We start from the raw sequence: 21,010 nt of genomic DNA, 5'->3' as shown, positions 1-21,010 counted from the left end.
TATAAACTCAAGTTCCAGTTGCTTTTGGGATACTATCTTATAAGGACTCCAACGTACAATATGGCTCGATAAGGAAGGGAATGGCTCAGTTGCCTTTAGCCTACTGGCTATGGGTGAGATAGGACCTCTGTTGGTCTTTTCTGTATCAAACACACAGATTGTAAGCCCAGTGCCACTTTGAGATCTTTGGCAGCAATTAACCATGCAGCTCACACACGATTAAGCCGGTATGATAATGAGTATTCAGAGATGGGTAATGCCTGGGGGTCACTCACCAACCTAAAACAGAGTGCCTGTGGGCCTGGGGAGGTGTCTCCATGACGGGTAAGGTGACCTGCTGACGTCCTACGCAACCCAAGTCAGAAGCTCATTTTTTAAAAAAAGGGGGACCTGCAGGGCCCTGGCCCCCGTTTTGGGTAACTGTTGCCTTGTTTGCGGACCTTGACCTTGATATCCTCCCAATGCTAATTCCCTGCCAGGTTCCACCCTCCTGAATGCTTAAGGGAAGTTCCTTGTCTGTGTATCCTGAATAATGGGTGTTATCAGCTTAGATGCAAGACTGTAAAACATCAGTAGCGAACTTCTGCCCTCCGGGGTCCTCCCATTGTGCTGTAAGCCTGTATTTAAGACCTCCTATCCCCTTCAAGAAATGACATTCTACATTTAAAATTATATATATATATGTTTATATATATATTTATATATATAAATATAGGTAGGATAAATAGGTAGGATGAATATATAAATAAATAGGATAAATAGGTAGATCATTTAATCTACACTGAAGAAAAAGGGGAAGATATAAAAATGACAAAAGGTAGACTATTGAATGTATTATGAAAAGGAAAAAGAGAGAATATGGATATAATAAGATAAAAAGGGAGATTATGGAATCTACTTTTAAAAAGGAACTACTTGTTTTAAATAAGATAAGTAATGAAAATTTTTTGGTCTGAGTTTATCAGATGTTACTGGACTGGACATTGTTAATATATATAATGGAGTTTTTATCTTTATCTGTCAAATGTTAATGGACTAGACATCATTAATGTAATTTTTGGCTGTATATATTGTATATACTTATTGGATAGTTTTTCTTGTATTAGTTATAAGCTTTCTTTAATTTTAGACAAAAAGAGAGGAAATGTGGTGGTATTGTGTTCCCCAAAATATTGTGTACCTTAATAAATTTATCCTACCTATATGTATTTATCCTACCCATTTATCCTATTATTTATATATGGTGATATTTTATTTGTACTGAAATGTAATTTTAATTTTATGTTAATAAATAAAGTTGCCCTGGGGTCAGAGCTACTAGAGCCATAGCAAGAGCATGATGGTTAAAAGAGCTAGGTAGATTTCTGTGTGTTCAGGGATACAGCCAGTATTGGAGACATATGCCTTTAAGACCTGGAGGGCGGTACTTACAGGCAGTGATGAGGCAGTCATGTGGTTGGGTTTACAACCAATGAGAAGGCAGAAAGGAAAGACTATTTAAACACAGACAAACAGGAAGTAGCTCTCTCTCGCACGGGGAAGTTAGGAGCACTGCAGGAGGTAAGATTTTATCTCTGAGCTCTGACCTCTCGGCTTTCTCTTTTACATTGGCTCTGTGTTTCTTATTTTAATAAGACAATTGGTTACATTTATCTTTTTTCTCAGTATTGAATGAATACTGCAAATGTAATCTATGAATACCACAAATGTGATTAATATCATGAGTGTAATTTAAAAAATAAATAAATAAATAAAAAATGTGGTTTCTCATCTTTCTATAGGGTAGATATGCAAAAGAAGGAGGCATAGGAAGCCACAGAACAAGAATGTATGTTATTTTCCTCAGATTCAAGGAGAGTAATGTAGTCAGTGAAATGCATAGTTGTGGTGATATTTTATTTGTGCACCCCAGTAAAGCTTACCTGGTGATCAGAGGAAAAAGTCAGCCATTATATTAAATATAGAGGTCAAGGCAGTGGTAGCACATGCCTTTAACCCTAGCATTCAGACCCAGAAATCCATCCTGTGAGTTCAAGGACGCACTGGGAACAGAGCCAGGCATGGTAGAACATACCTTTAATCTAGTTAACCATAGAAGTCTGGAGGTCTGTACAGACAGACAGGAAGTGATAGAGCTGGGAGGAAAGAGGAAGTCATATAGCTGGGTGGAGAGAGGAAGTAAGATGGCAGGGCACAGAAAGGTATATAGGCGTGAGTATACAGAAGTAGCTCTCTCTGGAGGCTGAGGAGTTGGTAAGGAGAGGTTGTCTGTGGCTTGTCCTACTCCTCTGATCTCTCAGTTTTCACCCTGATATCTCTGGCTCTGGGTTTTTTATTAATAAGACTGTTTAGCAATTTGTCTTACACAGTATTCACTGAAGTTGTAAGATGGCATTAGAATAAAAGAGAGCCATATTCCAGGGTTGTACAAGGAATAAAGACAATTAAAACAGCCCTTGTCCTCACAGGATTATTCATCATTATAAAGATAAAACTAATAACTAAGTAAGTATCATAAAAGGTCCTACTATGATAAAAATACACAGTGGGGAAGGACTACTGAGAGGGGTTGGATAAATCCTTGGCAGAGAAATGACAAGTTCAACTATAGGTGATGACAGGCTCAATAAATACATCAAACCAAGTTTGGCATAGACTTAACTAACTGTATAGAGGATAGAAAGGGTCAAACACAGTAGTGTCCAGAGTAGAAACTGTTCTTACAGATAAAAAAAGATTAAATACAGGGCATGGTGGAACACACCTTTAATCCCTGCATGGGGGAAGCATAGGCAGGCTTCCTCTGTGTGAGTTCAAGGACAGCTTGGTCTCCAGTGAGTTTCAGGGCAGCTAGAGTCACATAATGAAACTCTATCTCAAACAAACAGATTTTAAAGTTATTTATGTGGATGTTCATATGCTTAACTACAGAGCCATGCCACTAGCCCCTAGGAATGTGTTCTTAAATTGTATTCTATCTATAGTTCTCAGATGCTGTCCTTATTTATGCAGGATCTCCAATCTCATCACACTGATTTAACTTTTAATTATATGTGTGTGTCTTTGTACCTCAAGTAAACGGGGTGGTGGTAAATGGGGGCAGCTACTCAATGTGAGCACTGTGAACCACATGTGGGTCTTCTGCAAGAGTAAGCACTCTTAAACCCTTGAGCCACCTATCTAGCACATTTGTTTCTTTAGTTGTTGTTTTTGGTTTCTTGAGACAAGGTTTCTCTGTGTAGCCCTAGCTGTCCTTGAACTGAGATCTGCCTACCTTTGCCTCCCAAGTGCTAGGATTAGAGGTTTGAGCTACCACCTTGAGGTTGATATTGTGATTTTTTTTTTTTTGTAAATATAGTTTAAGAATGAGATAGACAACTAGGTTACAAAGACAGATCAACAGAAAAAAGCCTGTACAAATGTGATGACCCAAGTATAAAATCTCAATACCCCAAAATGGAAAGAACTAAAAAAGTTCCCTTCTGATCTTTATATGCTGGCTGTGGCACATCACTCAAACACACAAAAATAAATAAATGTATAAACAGATAACTACCACTCATTAAAACAAGTACATTACTGACTAAACCAGGAACACTTAATAAGTTTTACCTCTACCCAAATCCTTCTCTTGTAAAAATAACTACCTAGATTTAAGGAATTATCTCTTTTCTTTTACTTCCCAGGTGTGCATTCATGAACATTTTCTTTTCTTTTTTTAATTAATTTTTTAAGATTTTTTTTTCAAGATATATTTATTTATTATGTATACAGCATTCTGCCTACATATATGCCTGCAGGCCAGAAGAGGGCACCAGATTTTATTATAGATGATTATGAGCCACCATGTGGGTGCTGGGAATTGAACTCAGGACCTCTGGAAGAACAGCCAGTGCTCTTAACCTCTGAGCCATCTCTCCAGCCCTCATGAACATTTTCTATAAGTTAAAGTTTACATTCTTGTTCCTATGGTGAAGGAAGTACAATTATGAACTCACGTATCTAACTATACTTAATGTAATGGAAACCAATATAGTTATCTTTAAATAATTTCAGATAACCATCCCATTTTTGGCCAGTGAAAACTTCTTCGATCTTTTATTCATTTATATATTTTGGTTTTCTTTTTCTTTTTTTGGGGGGGGGCGGGGGGTTCGAGACAGGGTTTCTCTGTGTAGCTTTGCGCCTTTACTGGAACTCGCTTTGGAGACCAGACTGGCCTTGAACTTACAGAGATCCGCCTGGCTCTGCCTCCCAGGTGCTGGGATTAAAGGCGTGCGTCACCACCGCCCGGCATATTTTGGCTTTCTTTCAGACATGTTTTCTCTGTATAGCCTTGCCTGTTCTGGAACACCTGCTTCTGCTTCCCAAGTGTTGGGATTAAAGGTGTTCAACACCACATCCAGTTTTTTATTTATTTTTATTTGTTTTTTTAATTTTTATTGTATGTATGCTTGTGGGCTTGTGGAGGCCAGAATGCCTTAGATCTACCTGGAGTTGGACTTAATGGGATGATGTGAACCACTTGATGTAAGTGCCAGAAAACTGAACTCAGGTCCTTTGCAAGAGAAGTACTGTCTCTTACATGCTGAGCCATCTCTCTCCCTCCATCCACTTTTTTACATTCTTATCTTATATGTGAGTGTCTGTGTATGTATGTAAGGCCATGTACCACTCAGTGTACATGCAGTTCAGGAGACTTCTCTTATGTGGCACAGACCCTAGGGATTGAACTCAGCTAGGTGGGCTTGGTGGCAGGCAACTTTATCCATGGAGTCAGCAAACTGGCCCATAAATCTTTTTGATAGAGCCCTGGTAGCCTTTAATTCTTTCCCATGTAGAATAAAAAAAAAACTTCATCTTACAAATACCTAGTTCACAAATGTATTTCAAGACCACAATCTAGATATTAGCTTGTTCACTGATATGGGGATTTGATTTCTGTTTTTATAGGAACATCCAAATTTAAAGACATATACCTAATAATTAACTGAAATTTCCAATCCAGTTAAAGTTGGGTTCAAGATTGGGTTTTGGGTTTTATTTTAATGGGTTTCTTTGTCTGCATGTATGTCTGTGTTGCACATGATGCCTGTGGAGGCCAGAAAAGTGTGTTGGATCTCCTGGAACTGGAGTTACAGACAGTTGTGAGCTGCCAGTAAGCACTGGGAACTCAACTGAATCCTCTGCAACAGCTGCCAGTGCTCCTAATCATGGAGCCATCTCTCCAGCCCAAGCTTAAAGCAGGGTGGCCTCAAACTCAAGAGATCCACCTGCTTCTGTCTACTGAATGCTAGGATTAAAGGCATGTGCCACCATGCATGCCAGATTTTATATGGATGGATACTTTGCCTGCATGTATATCTGCATACCACATGGGTGCCTAGTGGCCAAGGAAGTCATAAAGGGTGTTTATCTCCAGAACTGGGGGTTAGGATAATTGTGTTCCCATGTGCTGGGAACCAAACCTAGATCCTCTGTGAGAGCAAGTTTTCTTTTCTTCTTTAGGTTTTTTGAGACAAGGTTTTTCTGTGTAGCCTTGGCTGTCCTGCAATTCACTCTGTAGACCAGGCTGGCCTTGAATTCTTAAGAGATTCACCTGCCTCTGCCTCCCAAGTGTGGGATTAAAGGTGTTCGCCACAACACCTGGTTTATTTACTTTAATCCCAGAACTCTGAAGGCAAGGGCAGGTGGATCTCTATGAGTTCGAGGTCAGCTTGGTCTACAAAGTAAGACCATCATCACAAATAGAGACAATAGGGTCCTCTATTTTTAAAAGACATTGTTTGCTTTCAACTATGCATTTAAAAGCTTCACACTTACAAAGTCTTCCTCTTCAAACTGCAACTTTTCTACTTTATCCTCTTTTTTTTCTTCCCTAATCTCTGTTGGTGGTTTTTCTTGAAAGGTACAGCCTTTCCGGGAGTGGAAGCTGCCATTCCAGTGTCGATGGCTTCCTGTGCTACCTCCACTTCGTTGGCTCAGGCCATCATGACCTCGGGAAGAGCCATGCCAACCAGATAGATTCCCTGTGGTTCCAGAATATGTTCCCTTAGAGACACCAGAGTCCACAGAATCATGGCGGAATAAAGAGGGTTGGTGCCAAGAATCTAAAATAGCAAGGAAAATTAAGGTATTAGTTGTCTGTATCCTATAAATTCAGAAATAACTTGGCCAGATGCTTCCTGTTTTGGTCAAAGTTACTTTCAAAATAACTTCAGGAATCCTTTAAAATAAGAAGTCCACACAAAGAAACCATTAAATGCACCTTTTCCACATGGTGCTGGAGATCAAACTCAGAGTCCTGCTGTGTTAAGTGCACATACCATGAGCACAATTCCCAGCCCTTCTAAATAGTTCTTTGAAAAGATGATCCATGAAAACGTGTTAGGTGCAGAAACCAGGTAATGACTATTTCTAGATTATGGACATATAACCTGAGTTTGGCCAAAACAGCAGTTTGTTGTTTTTGTTTTGGTCTTTTTGAGACAGGGTCTCAATATTTAACCTTGTCTGTCTTAGAATTAGGCAGACTAGGCTGGCCTGGAACTCACAGAGATCCATTTGCCTCTGTCTCTTGAGTGCTGGGATTAACAGTGTATACCACCATGCCTGGATCTAGGTAGCAGTTTAAATATATGGTCACAACAGCTGGAAATGACTCACCTCCTGTAGTCCGTAGAGGTCCATTGTTAAAAAAGCCATCAGAAGAATTATGTCGACGACGACTTACTCCAAATCTACCTTCTCCCCGGGGTAGGTGTTCTCCGTGTTTGTCTAAGGTGGCTGTAGATGACTAACATAAAATGTAGAGAGGCAAAGATTTAGTTTTTTTCAGTATATTATTGTGTTCTAAATCAGGCGTTAAAAACAACAGCCTGTTTGTGGTAGTACAATATCAGCATGAAGACTGAGACATGACTGCCATGAATTCAAGGTCAGCTACATAGGGAGACCTTGCCTCAAACTAAACAAGTAAACAAAAGCTAATAATTATAGATGTGAGCCATCATAACCAGTTTACTACAATTTCTGTTTTATGAGTCAGGGTCTTATTCTCTAACCCAAATGGCCTAGAATGTACTATGTAGCCCAAGTTTGCATCAGACTTATGGCAATCCTACTACCTTAGATTCTAGAGTACTGGGAGTACAGCCAGATCTACCACTCCTGCATTACCATGGCCTTAAAATACCTCTTTCTAAACATTACTTCATATTTGTGGCAATACTATAATTTTAGTATTAGCTTTATTTAACTTTATTTATGCATGAGGGAAAAATCAGGGTTATTAAGTCTTTGAATTTATACAAACAAAAGAAAGAAGCTTTTGGAAGACCACAGATTAACCCTAATATTCCTATATATTTTAAGTCTCTTTTTTGGGGGTGTGGGGGTGTATGTTTAAGTGGGTATACAGATGCCTGAGGTTGACATAATGTGTCTTCTTTGCTTGCTTTCTACTTTATTTGCCAAGGTAGGGACTCTCACTGAACCTGGAGTTCACTTATTCAGTTAGTCAAGCTTGCCTGAGGGATCCTGTTTCCATTTTCCTAGTATTGGGGTTAACATAAGAATTACTTGCAGAAGGCTGTACATGCCCAGGTTGCAAGTTGAGTGCTGGAGATCCAAACAAACCTCGATCCCCATCCTTGTGCATACAACCCTTTATAAAATGAACCTTCTCCCCAGCTTTCTAGATATGCTTTACCTGTAAGTGGCACTGATGGCTGATTTAAGTTGTCAGCTTCACTAGACTATGGGATGTCTAGGAAAAGCAATTCTTGAATATGATTATAAGTGGTTTCCAGAGAAAGGTTAGTGAACTGAGCTGACAAGATCCTGAGTTTTGCCGGCACTACCTACTTAAATGTGAGGAAAAAGGCAGACGAGCAAAGCACTGACTGTCCACCAGTTTCTGACCCTATCTAAACAAGGACCTTTCTGGATTTTCACCCTGTAAGGGAGAGACTCTATTTCTTAAGCCTTTAAACACAGATTTGCACCAGCCATTTTCCAAAGACCTTCAAGGGCACTTGCACATGTTTTTATACACATTAAAGACAGACACACAAACGGGGGACGGGGGGACGGGGGGACGGGGGACAGACAGACAGAGAGAGACAGACAGATACTGGTTTTAAGGTAGACACAGATGTGAACTGCATAATTACTCATACTCTTCTTAAAATTTTTTTTAGATTTTTTACATGTGTAAGTGTCTTGCCCAAATGTATGCACCTATGTGTACCACATACAGGCCAGGTGCCCAAAGAGATCAGAAGAGGGAATCAGATTCCCTATGGAAGATTTTCAGCTACCCTATGGGTTCAGGGTATCAAATCTGGGTCCCTTCAAAACAACCAAAACCGCCGGGCGGTGGTGGCGCACGCCTTTAATCCCAGCACTCTTGAGGCAGAGGCAGGCAGATCTGTGTGAGTTCGAGGCCAGCCTGGGCTACCAAGTGAGTTCCAGGAAAGGCGCAAAGCTACACAGAGAAACCCTGTCTCGAAAAACCAACCAACCAAACAAACAAACAAAAAAAACCCCAAAACCAGAATAGCAGCACAACCTGGAACCTGAAACAGAAGCCACAGGCCGATCAGAATGAAAAGAACTGGTGTGTTTGGGTAGTTACCGCAGAGATGGAGGAGGGTACCTTAGCTGACTGTGGCGTTGAGAAATTTAGCCAAGCAGGAACAAAGTCATGCTGCGCCATTTAGGTCCAGTGTCTTTTCAGCAAGATGAGGCATTCAACCTCATGGCCAGGATCTAAAGGAGACAACACAAATCACTCATGTATGACATAAAGGAGTCTGTGATTAATCTACAATCCTCCTTTACAAAAGACCTAACCTCTGAATTTGTCTACAGAGTACTTCCAAGATTCCAAATCTCACTGGCAGTGGTGACACATGGACACCTTTGATCCAACCACTTGGGAGGCAGAGGCAGGTGAATCTATGTGAGTTGGAGGCCAGCCTGGTCTACAGAGTGAGTTCCAGGACAAAAGCTACACAAAGAAACCCTGTCTCTGAGACTCAAGAACTATGAAAATACACACACACACACACATGATGGTAATATGGAAGGTTATATAAAGGAAACAAATGTGTTCTTGAGTTTTAGCTAAAAATCAAACAAACAAACATCTATTTAAAAAAATTGACAGTAGAAGCTAGGCCTGGTAGTGCATGCCCTTCACCTCAGCACTTGGGAGGCAGAGACAAGTAAATCTTTGTGAGTTCCTGGTCAACCCAGACCAGGCAAGGTTGCCTACAAGGCAAGGCCTGTTACACAAAGAAACCATGCCTCGAAAAAAATAACCCCTTCAAACAAACCCCAAAACCAGTAGGTACCTATAAAACATTGGTTCTCAGCCTGTGGGTCACAGCCCATGTAGGGAAAGGATCATTCACCAGGGTTGCTTATCGGATATTTATCCATGTTATGATTCATAATAGCAGCAAAATTCATTATGGAGTAGCAAAGAAAATAAGTTATAGTTGAGGGGTTATCATACCATGAGGAACGGTATTCAGGGGGCACAGAATTAGGAAGGTTGAGAACCACTGCTATAGAACTTCAAGAACTTTCCATTTACCTTACAAACATTTCCTCACACACCAACTTGTATTAGTTTTTCCTCAGAGATTCACTGATGTACCCAAAATTAAATTTCTCCAAAATTAACACTTCACAGCATAACTTTTTTTTCATGGCATATACTCATGTATGTTTTTCCTAAAGACACATAGATGATATTTACCCTCAGAGTGTCACCTCTGTGGTCCTGTTTCCAAAGTTGCCAGCTGTATCTTCCAGAGGTTTTCTTGTAAAAAGGGTGCTTAAGTAGCCTGGCCAGCAGCACGCCTTGTGATGAAGCACAAAGAAGCCCAGCTCTGTGTGGCTCACTCTCTTAATCCTCTCAATTACTCATCCTGAACTATCTAGTTCCTGACACGTTTTCAAAGGGGGAGGGGGGAAGGGAAGGGGGAAGGGGAACATAAAAGGTTATTTGTTACATTTAAAAAAGGAAGGGGGAAAAGCTATGTCTACGTTCACCTCATTCAACTTCCCTGAGTAATGGTACTATGATGTTGCTTAAATAGGCAAAACATGGACATTTGCACAGTGAGTGCAAATACTGTTCATAACAAGACCATAGCTAGAAAGACAGGTGGTCTCAGGTGTGGGTAAGAAATGTCATCAAGGAGATAGATCAAAAAATGCAATAATAAAGCACTATAAGAGATCTTCTGAATAATCAATTCCAGTGGCAAAATATTCACGACAAAAGCCTTTAAAACACAAATCTCATTATCTTACACAACTGCTTAAAACAGTGTGCAGATATATTCTTTTATCTGTCTTAAACTTCAAAATCTAAAGATACGATAAATCTTATTTTGGTGGGGTTTTTTGTTTTGTTTTGTTAATTTTGATTTTTTTTAAAGGAATCGGACAGAAACTTGATCTATCTTTCCTGCCACAGAATAACAGCTTTCAAGGCAAATTTCTTGGTATAAAGCTTCTAAATATGTATCCTATTTCTTTGGTCTTTACTATTTATAAATTCAAAGCAAAATTATAAGTAGAAAAGATAAGGGTCAAGAAGAAAGAAAATTCCAAAATGAGGGTTTCTTCTTATCAGTTTTCTGTATTTCACTTGTTCTCCTTCCCAAAACTGAACTGAGCTTCCAGAAGTGATATGAAGAATCTTCTATTGCCTTATTGAAGAAATCGATTTCTAATTTGGGTCCATCGCCATCATTACTCAATCATTAAAAAGGCCACTTGAGTGGTACCAATCTATAAAAGAAGAAACAAGACATAATTATAAGAGGTAAAACCAGTCACATCTAAGTGCAAATGACTATATCAAACCACGATCTGGGCAGTGAAGTCCTTAAGGTCAACTTAGATACTAATTTAATTCGTCACTGCTTAAAACATGGCTACAAGTCTTTTTGTTGTTGAGACAAGGAAATTATTAGGCTGCCCATGTTTTCCCTGACCTCAACAGCCTCCTGTCTCGGTCTTCCAAGCACCCAAACTACAGGCATGACCTACCACGCTTAGCCTTTGTTAAGTCCTTTAAAGATTTTTTATTTGTCATCTGACCACAGATTTTTTTTTTTAATACAACCATTTCTCCAAGTAGCCATCAAAAGTAATTCTGAAATGCCAATTACTGGGTCTTTTTACATCTAGGTTTCCAACTTACCCAATTGGCCAAAGCATATAATGTGTGTAAAAAACTACCAGTGGCATCACTATCTAATTTTTAGATATTATTCAAAAGTAGATCCTTAAGACAACATATCTGCCTCATATATTTATACTGTACATATTTTAGATAATTATCTATTTAGAGACAAATAAAGCTCTTCTGATCTAACTTGATATGTACAAAAATGATGCAAATATTTCTTTTTTTTATAAATTTTTTTAAAAAAAGATTTCTTTTTTTTTAAGATTTATTTATTATGTATAGTGTTCTGCCTGCATGTATGCCTGCAGGCCAGAAGAGGGCGCCAGATCTCATTACCAATGTTTGTTAGCCACCATGTGGTTGCTGGGAATTGAACTCAGGACCTCTGGAAGAACAGCCAGTGCCCTTAACTGCTGAGCCATCTCTCCAGCCCATAAATATTTTTTTTTTAGATTTATTTATTTATTACACATATAGTGTTCTGTCTACATTCCAGAAGAGGGCACCAGATCTCATTATAGATGGTTGGGAGCCACCATGTGGTTGCTGGGAATTGAACTCAGGACCTCTGGAAGAACAGCCAATGCTCTTAACCTCTGAGCCACCTCTCCAGCCCATGATGCAAATATTTCTTTGGCCAATTTCCAACATCCTTCCAGGGGCTACAAACTTTTTGACAGGAGAACTTTTGTATCTTTGGGAAGGTTCTAGTAGGCTGACAAATCCTATGCATTACTGTGTTAAGTTCACGGAGTACAAAATACCATGTTCAACACAGTAAGCATATATATCTGTGGGGAAATGAAGAGAAAGAACTATAAGGAGGTGCCAGAGGTATTTAATCACTGTTTCTCAAGTTGAGTACTGGATAAAAGACATTCACTTGCCAGGCGGTTGGTGGTGTACCTCCCAGCACTTGGGAGGCAGAGTCTGGTGGATCTCTTTGAGTATGAGGCCAGCCTGGTCTACAAAGCAAGTTCCAGGAAAGGCTCTAAAGCTACACAGAGAAACCGTCTCGAAAAAACCAAAAAGACATTTACTTAGTCTCTATTAAGTATTAAAACAAATATATACAAAGTTTAAGTAAAAGATATATGCCTTTCACTGATCTTCATTGAATGTATGTGGAACAGTCATAAAAACTGACCATATTGCTGGGCATGGTGGTGTACACTTTTAATAGCAACACTTGGGAGGCAGATGGATCTCTGTGAGGTATAGGCCAGGTAGAAGACCTTGTCTTATTGTGCATGTAATAGAACCTTGTCATGTTGTGGAATAATCTTTTTATACACTGTGAAGCTGTATCTTTGCCAAGGCACTTTCTGATTGGCTTAAAAAGCTGAATGGCTAATACTAAGCAGGAAGAAGTTAGGCGGGATTTCCGGGCAGAGAGAGAGATAAGAGGCGAAGAATCTAAGCACGGGAGGGATACCAGAGGATATGAAGAGAAAACAGGAGGTGCAAGATGGAAGGGAGGTAAAAAGCCATGAGGCAAAACGTAGATTAATACAAATGGGTTAATTAAAGTTACAAGAGCTAGCTGAGACAAGCCTACAATATAAGCTGAGCTGTCACAATTAATAAGTCTCTGTGTCATGACTTGGGGGCCGTGGGTACAAGAAAATCCATCTACTTTGTCTCAAAATAAAAACAAAACAACCAACCAACTACTGAGCAGGGGAGTGGTAGGCGGCAGCACATGCCTTTAATCCCAACACTCGGAAGGCAGAGGCAGTCCTGAGTTCCAGGACAGACAGGGCTACACAAAGAAGCCTTGTCTTGAAAAACCAAAACCCAAGCAACCAACCACCCAAACTGATTGTATACTCGTCAGAGAAAACCTCAACCAGTTCTAAAGAATATTCACTTTACTCTGACCATAGTATATTAAAATCACAAAATAACTTGCTCTTGTGCCTTCTACTCTTTCTTCTTTCCTGAAGAAATTCTGCACAAACTCATTACAAAGGCTCAAGCAAGGTAAAGGTATCTATCTATCTATCTATGGCAAAAAATGAAGCTGCAGAGGCTCAGAGTGGTCTATCCAGGATATAAAGGGCATCTATGTATGACTAGGAGTGAAGGAGGGAGGAAATAAACCATTGCAATTTCAAAGCATAATATCAATACTTTGAATAAATCTGTAACATATAACAAAGTAATACTTACTGGGAAATGAACTTTAAAAGACTCATTACATAAAGGTACCTATTGCCAAGCCTGATAACTTGGGTTCAATCCTCATGATCTACACAGTGGAAAAAGAAAAGAATGTAGTTGGAAGGTTCTCTGATGCTGCCCTCCTCTGTAGTCCCGAGTTCCTGGGGTCCCACCCAGCCCAGCAGGTCCCTCAGGCACTTATACAATAATCATTCAGAGGTTTAATGTTAATTACCAACTGCATGGCCTATGGCAGGATTCTTGCTAGCTAGTTCTTATAACTTAACCCATTTCTATTTATCTATAAGTTGCCACGTGGCTGTGGCTTACCAGTACTTTCCCATCTTGCTTCTCTTGGCAGTGCTGGTTTCTCTAGACTCTGCCTTTCTCCTTCCTGTCTCTCTCCTTGGATTTCCCATGTGCCTCTAAGCTGCCTTGCCATAGGCCAAAGCAGCTTATTTATTAACCAATGGGAATAACATACATTCACAGCATACAGAAAGTCATCCCTCAGTAAAAGAAGATTTTTTAAATTGTTGTTTTGGGTTATTGTTGTTGTTTTTCTTTGAAACAGGAGAGTCCCTCTATGTAGTCCTGGCTGTCCTCAAACTCAGAGATCTGCTTGCCTCTGACTCTTAAGTGCTGGGATTAAAAGGCTTGCTCCAGCACACCTGGCTGAGAACAGATTTTTGAAAGTTGTCCTCTAACCTTCTTATTTACACTGTGGCATACACACCCATCCCCTACAAAAGAAATAAATCTTTTTTTTTTTTTTTTTTTTTTTTTAAAGGTTCAAGAGGCTGGAGAAATGGTTCAGTAATTAAGAGCACTTGTTCTTGCAGAGGACCTGGGTTCCACTGCCAGACACCATACACTGGCTCACAACCATTTGTAAATCCAGTACTCTCTTCTGAACTCTCTGGCACTAGGTACAAGTGCACACACATAAATGGAAGGCAACCTTTACACAGGAACTGAAAAAAACCTTTAAAAATGTATGGTCATACTCTTCTACATAATGAGTTTGAAGGGACAGTCTAGGACACATTAAGACTCTGTAGGTTAAAAAGGTGAAGAAAATATATGAACAGTTATAAACTAGTACATGTGAACACACTAAACTGACAGAATAGAAAACCTGAACAAAATTTGTACCACTAGATACAAATGATTCAGAAAAATTGTACTGCCAAAAGAATCTCTGGTGAAAAACAAAAGCACGACTGATAACCTACTGTTTGCTTTTCTGGGCACAAGTTGGTATCTTGCTAGTGAGCTGTGAGATGGGCATGTTCATGCACTGAACACTGGAGTTTCTGTCCAGCTTATAAAACAACTAGCTCATTTAGGGTTAATCCCTTGATAGTAATTATACAACACATCACAAACAATTTATCAGGACTGTTGATAAGACAAGATTTGGGAAGACCACACTTTTTAAAATTTTATTATTTTTAAAACAAAAAAAAATAAATAAAATTTTATTATTTTTAATTAGGTTGTATAGGGGCCAGGTGTGCTTAGGAGATCAGAAGCCAGAGATGGTTGGATCTCCTAGAACTGAAGTCACGGTTTGTGAGTGGCCTGACATGGGTGCTGGGAACTGAACTCTGGTTCTTTTTTTAATTTTAATTAATTAATTGATTAATTTTTGTTTTTCGAGACAGGGTTTCTCTGTGTAGCTTTGCACCTTTCCTGGAACTCACTCTGTAGCCCAGGTGTGCTTCACCACCGTCCAGCTCTTAACTCTGGTTCTTTTAAGAGAATTACACTCACCAGGCAGTGGTGCATGCCTTTAATCCCAGCACTCGGGAGGCAGAGCCAGGCAGATCTCTGTGAGTTCGAGGCCAGCCTGGTCTACAGAGTGAGAGCCAGGACAGGCACCAAAACAACACAGCGAAAACTGTCTCAAAAAAACCAAAGACATAATTATTTTTTTCTAGTACTCTGACTAAAATCACAAAGAACCTGAAGTTGAAAATAGGTAAATAACCTTCATTAAACACAAAGGGAAAAAAATGCGTTTTTGTGTTTTTTTTTTTCCCGAGACAGGGTTTCTCTTTGTAGCTTTGTGCCTTTCCTGGAACTCACTTGGTAGCCCAGGCTGGCCTCGAACTCACAGAGATCCGCCTGCCTCTGCCTCCCGAGTGCTGGGATTAAAGACGTGCGCCACCACCGCCCGGCAAAAAATGCGTTTTAAAACATCAATAATCCAGTTGAAGAGATGGCTCAGTGGTTAAGAGCACTGGCTGTTCTTCTAGAAGACTAGAGTTCAATTCTTAGCACCCACATGGCAGCTCACAACTGTCTGTAACTCCAGTTCCACGACTTATGGCACCCTCATACAGATACACATGCAGGCAAAACACCAAAGAACATAAAAAATAAAACAACCAAAAAAGTTGGCTAGCATTTCACAGTTGACACACATCATCACCTTTTTCAGTACTAACCCTAAATCTTTGTAGCAGAGTTTAAACAGTGGCTACACAAGAATTATTAACTGGCCGTGTTTTGCTACTACTATGAAAGCCTTAAAAGCTAGAAGTATTCCCTCATAACTACTTATCGTATCATTATATGAACTGATTTATGTATCCATATTATGAGCTGCCAGATTCTGGGGGCTAGGAACTGAAGTCTTCAAGAGCAGCAAGCCATTTCTCCAGCCCCTACCTCTTTCCTTGTTTTAATTTTTTTTTCTTTTTTATGCATATGAATGTTCTGTCTTCATGTATAAATGTGCATCATATACATACCTGGTGCCTATGAAGGTCAGAAGACATAGTAGAGCCCATGGAACCAGCTTTTCAAAGCAAGCCACCATATCTGAGAGTACTGGGAATTGAACCCAGGTCCTCTGGATGAGCAAAAAAAGCTCTTAACTGCTGAGCCATCTCTCCAGCTCTGTTTTTTAATATTTTTTTAAAGTTCAGGTTTTATTCAAGTTTTTTTACTCTTTCCTGCAATATGTATCTAGACATATCTAGATAGAATTCCTGGCCACTCCCCCAGTTACACAACTGCATATGCGCTGTCCAGTAGCCAAGCATGAGGCTTAGTCATTCCAGGGTCTTACGTCCTACATAACCTGTGCACTGCATGATCACGTAAATTGCGCATAGTATGATCACTTAATCTATGTGCATGTGTGGCATAGCTACGTGTAAGCTGTAGTTGGAAATTTTCCTGTGTCCTGCCTGATCTGCAGCTACTCAGACCCAAATAAACACACAGAGGCTTATATTATTTATATATGCTCAGCCATTAGCTCAGGCTTATTACCAACTAGCTCTCATACTTAAATTAACCCATAATTCTTATCTACGTTTAGCCATGTGGCTTGTTACCTTTTCTCAGTTCTGCCTGGTCATCTTGCTTCTTCTGTCTGGCAGCGACTCTTGACTCAGTCCTTCCTCTTCCCAGAATTCTCCTTGTCTGCTTGCCCTACCTATACTTCCTGCCTGGCTACTGGCCAAACAATGTTTTATCAACCAAACAGAGCAACACATATTCACAGCATACAGAACGACATTCCACAGCATAAGCCCATATGTGCACGTGCAGGGGGGAACCTATAAAAAGTGGGTTCCATCTTATCCCTTCTCTATCTTCCTGCACAATCATTTCCTATAGGCCTTAGTACCCCCTTCTGTCTCCTTTCCCTAATAAACTCTTGCTGTGGATATCGCTCTACAAAAATAAAACATTGATTGGCCGATAGCCAGACAGGAAGTACAGGTAGGACTAACAGAGAGGAGAATTGAGGAAACAGGAGGGAAGGGAGAGACTGCAGGAGCCGCTGCCAGGACAAGGAAGATGTAAGGTACCAATAAGCCATGAGACACGTGGCAAAGTATAGATTAATAAGAGTAAGAGCTAGACAATGATAGGACTGAGCTAATGGCCAAGCAGTTTAAATAATATACGAGTCTGTGTTTATTTTATAAGTGGGCTCTGGGACTGGCAGGACTTGGTGGGAGCTGGAGAGAAAACTCTCCAGCTACAAACTCTCTCTCTCTCTCTCTCTCTCTCTCTCTCTCTCTCTCTCTCTCTCTCTCTCTCTCTCTCTCTCTCTCTCTCGACAAGGTTTCACAGGGCGGTGGTAGAGCACGCCTTTAATCCCAGCACTCGGGAGGCAGAGGCAGGCGGATCTCTGTGAATTCGAGGCCAGCCTGGGCTACCAAGTGAGTTCCAGGAAAGGTGCAAAGCTACACAGAGAAATCTTGTCTCGAAAAAACAAACAAACAAACAAACAAACAAACAAAACTACAAAGTAAATTCTCAGGGACAAGTATTCTGATAAGAGTCACACTTGGCAAAGACTTGGTCAGCTTAATTGGTGATTGACAACAACTGCAGGTAATAAAACATTCTGGCTATCTCTTAAAGGGATAGCTACAAAGGTTACAAGGAAAGAAATTAAACCAATGACAGATTTAAGGAAAAGGCAAAGAATAATGTACTATTTTATGTGATTAATAATATCCAGATATGCTTAGTCAGTTAACAGCCTTTTTCTGTTAGTCACCTGAATCTCAGGACCTATATATAATTAGTCTATTGAGCCTAAAATCTTGCATTGAAAAGTGGTGTAGAAATAAGTACAAAGTATTAATTGTTATTTGAGTCAAAGTGGGGAGGTGCAGATGGAGGAAGCTTTGGGCAACACAGGTGCTATTGATCTCTTAAAAGACTAAGATATACCAAGGCCAGACACCTACACTATCACTTCTGATTTACTGTAATTCTTCTGAAGAGTTTTGATCTAACAAGGCCAGGTACCTGCAATTCCATTCTGTGGAAGTTCTACGAAGACACTTTGGCCAATATTTACCTTGTCAGTGGCTAAGGATGGAGAGTAAGACCCCCAAGTGTCTACACTCCACATGGAACAATAGATATAGTGTGAAACATATTTTAGTATGTTTCTATTCATAAAAATTGTGCAGTTAAATAAGAAAACGTCTTATAGACTATCCACAATTATGTATGCTCATAAGATTGAGATGCAATCATGAGAGTACATGTACACATAATGGAAATGCACAGTAAATGGGGACAATCCTAGCTGTTATTGCACAAAAAGTTTACAACAGGAGAGACAGCCAATTGATTCAAAAGGCAATAATTGCATATCGCCTTGCATGATGGTTTCCTCTAACAGAACCCATAGTTCTGATAGGTTGACCTTCTGACACTAGTTGTCACTGCTGTATACTTGCATGGACTTTTGCGATGCAAAGGGGTAGGTTACTTACCAGAGTAGCCTATTTGGCCAGTTCTAGGTCAGTGAGAGACTCTTGTCTTAAAAAAAAAAGAGGGGGGGGGGGCTCAGATTGTGCCTGAGGAACAACATCCAAAGTTGTCCTCTGACCTCCACACATACAAAGAACACGGGTATACACACAAAAAAGGCACCTTCGAGGGTGGGGGTGAGTTGTTAATGGACATAAATCTATATATTAACAAATGTTCCTCAAATAATCTGGCTGTTATGGTTTATGTCTGTAATTACAGCAGGAAGATCACAAGTAAGGCCATGCTGGGTTACAGCATGAGAACTTATCTCAAAATGAATATACAGGCTGGTGACATGGCTCAACCAACCTATAAAGGTACTTGATGCTGGACAATACATATGTAAGCCTGATGACTGACCCAAGTTCAATACCTTGGACCCATGTAAAAGAAGAAGAGCACCAAGTCCAGTTATTTCATTACCTCCACAGAATTACCATGGCATGTGTGCCATCCCCCCAATCATATACACAATAATGACTAATATTTTAAAAAACTGAGCTAGGCATGGTGGCATATGCCTTTAATCCTAGCACTCGGGAAGCAGAGGCAGGCAGATCTGAGTTCCAATCTGGTCTGTTCTACACAATGATTCTAGGATAGCCTGCACAGTGAGAGCCTGTCTTGAAAAAAGAAACCAAAATATAGTAGCAATAATAGTAAGCCTTGAAAAATTAAAACAAAACCCATGTTTCTCAAATGCAATCTAGAATCACAATGCCTCATATTTTAAAAAATCTTTCATTCAAACTTAGCCAGGCAGTGGTGATGCACATTTTTAATCCCAGCACTCAGGAGACAGAGGCAGGTCTATCTCTGTGAATTTGAGGCCAGCCTGGTCTACAGAGTGAGTTCCAGGACATCCAGAGATACACAGAGAAATTCTGTCTTAAACACCCCCTCAAAAAATTTCCTCAATTTTGCCCTCAGGTATTGATATGCCATTTTGATTCTGTTAAAAACATTTTAAGCACATTTTCAATCATAAAAATCTTTAACCATGAAATTAATTCTCTATTGTATCTCTACTATATAAATGCTGGTCTGCCTACCATGTTAGGATCTTTTTTTCCACCCTGGTTTTTTTAAGACAGTGTAGCTTTGGAGCCTATCGTAGAACTCACTCTGTAGACCAGGCTGTCCTCATCCGCCTGCCTCTGCCTCCCGAGGGTTGGGATTAAAGGTGTGCGCCACCACCGCCCAGCCCAATAATCCTTTTATACATTGTAAAGACTTGTCACTCAAATCGGTTTAATAAAACGTTGACTGGCCAGTAGCCAGGCAAGAACTATAGTTGGGCGATCAAACTAAGGATGACAGGGAGGAGAGGGGCAGAGTGAGGAGTTGCAAGCCAGAAGCAAGAGGAAGGAGATGAATGTGCCATGCTAATAAAAGTACCACCACAGGGCAGAGCTTAAAATGTAAGAGCTAGTTAGTAATGAGCCTGAGCTATTGGCTGACTATTTATAATTTATATTAAGCCTCAAAGTCAATTATTTGGGAAGTGGTTGTCGAGTATTTGGGAACAAATCTTCAGGATGGGAAACATCCAATTACAATAAAACTTTTAGTCAAAGTTGTACATCATTTCCTTTAAGATACTTATTTCTGTGTCTTATTTTTCTTGGTTTTGGTTTTTTCAGATAGTCTCATTATACAGCCATGGCTGACCTGGAATTCATCATGTAGACCAGGCTAGCCTCAAACTCATGGGTGTTGCTATTGCTTCTGCCTCCTTTGCAATGGAATTACAGTACTGCACCACCTATAAATATTTTACATGGGAGGGTAAGTGGTTTGAATGGAAACATACCCCAGAGGCTCATATACACATATATTTGAACATTTGGTCCCCAATTGGCAGTGCTATTTGGAAATTATGGAACCTTTAGGAGGTAGAGTCTTGCTGGAAGAAGTATGTACTGGGGTAGTGTGCAGTGGGGTAAGAGAGTAGAGGTGTGAGCTTATAGACTGGCCTGGCTTCCAATACTGGCTCTCTTTCTACTTCCTGTATGTGGATAAAAATGTAATCTACCAGCTTGCCATGCCTTCTCCATTGTTATGCACTCTTTCCTCTGAAACCATAAACCAAAATAATTCTTTCTTCTGTAAGTTACTGTGTGTGTGTGGTTTTTCAAGACAGGGTTTCTCTGTTTGACAGTCCTAGCTGTCCTAAAATTCTGTAGACCAAGCTAGCCTTAAACTCAGAGATCCACCTGCCTCTGCCTCCCAAGTGTTGGGATCAAAGGTGTGCACCACCACCACCTGGCCTCTAAGTTGCTTTTGACTGTGGTATTTTTATCATAGCAACAAAAAGGTAACTAATACAGG

The 21,010-nt window shown here is 40.0% G+C and overlaps 1 protein-coding gene across 7 annotated transcripts in view; it reads right to left on the bottom strand.

Moving 5' to 3' along the window:
* The window catches only part of Gpbp1l1 (GC-rich promoter binding protein 1 like 1), a 49,559-nt gene that overhangs the window by 19,890 nt on the left and 8,659 nt on the right, over window positions 1-21,010 (bottom strand). For 5 of the 7 annotated variants that reach the window (XM_028889605.2, XM_028889610.2, XM_028889628.2 and 2 more), the window contains exons 2-5: window positions 9,770-10,812; window positions 8,639-8,772; window positions 6,667-6,796; window positions 5,824-6,110 (exon numbers count right to left, since the gene is read on the bottom strand). In XM_028889605.2, coding sequence (XP_028745438.1) covers window positions 5,824-6,110; window positions 6,667-6,796; window positions 8,639-8,719 — 498 coding nt within the window. In that variant the 5' untranslated portion in view covers window positions 8,720-8,772; window positions 9,770-10,812. Of the gene's footprint in view, window positions 1-5,823; window positions 6,111-6,666; window positions 6,797-8,638; window positions 8,773-9,769; window positions 10,813-13,387; window positions 13,467-21,010 lie in introns of all 7 variants that reach the window. The other 2 variants (XM_028889591.2, XM_028889618.2) reach the window with 2 other exon arrangements.

This window comes from Peromyscus leucopus, chromosome 2 (assembly GCF_004664715.2).
Source record: "Peromyscus leucopus breed LL Stock chromosome 2, UCI_PerLeu_2.1, whole genome shotgun sequence".
NCBI classification, from domain to species: Eukaryota; Metazoa; Chordata; class Mammalia; order Rodentia; family Cricetidae; genus Peromyscus; species Peromyscus leucopus.
This window is presented reverse-complemented; position numbering and strand designations above follow the sequence as displayed.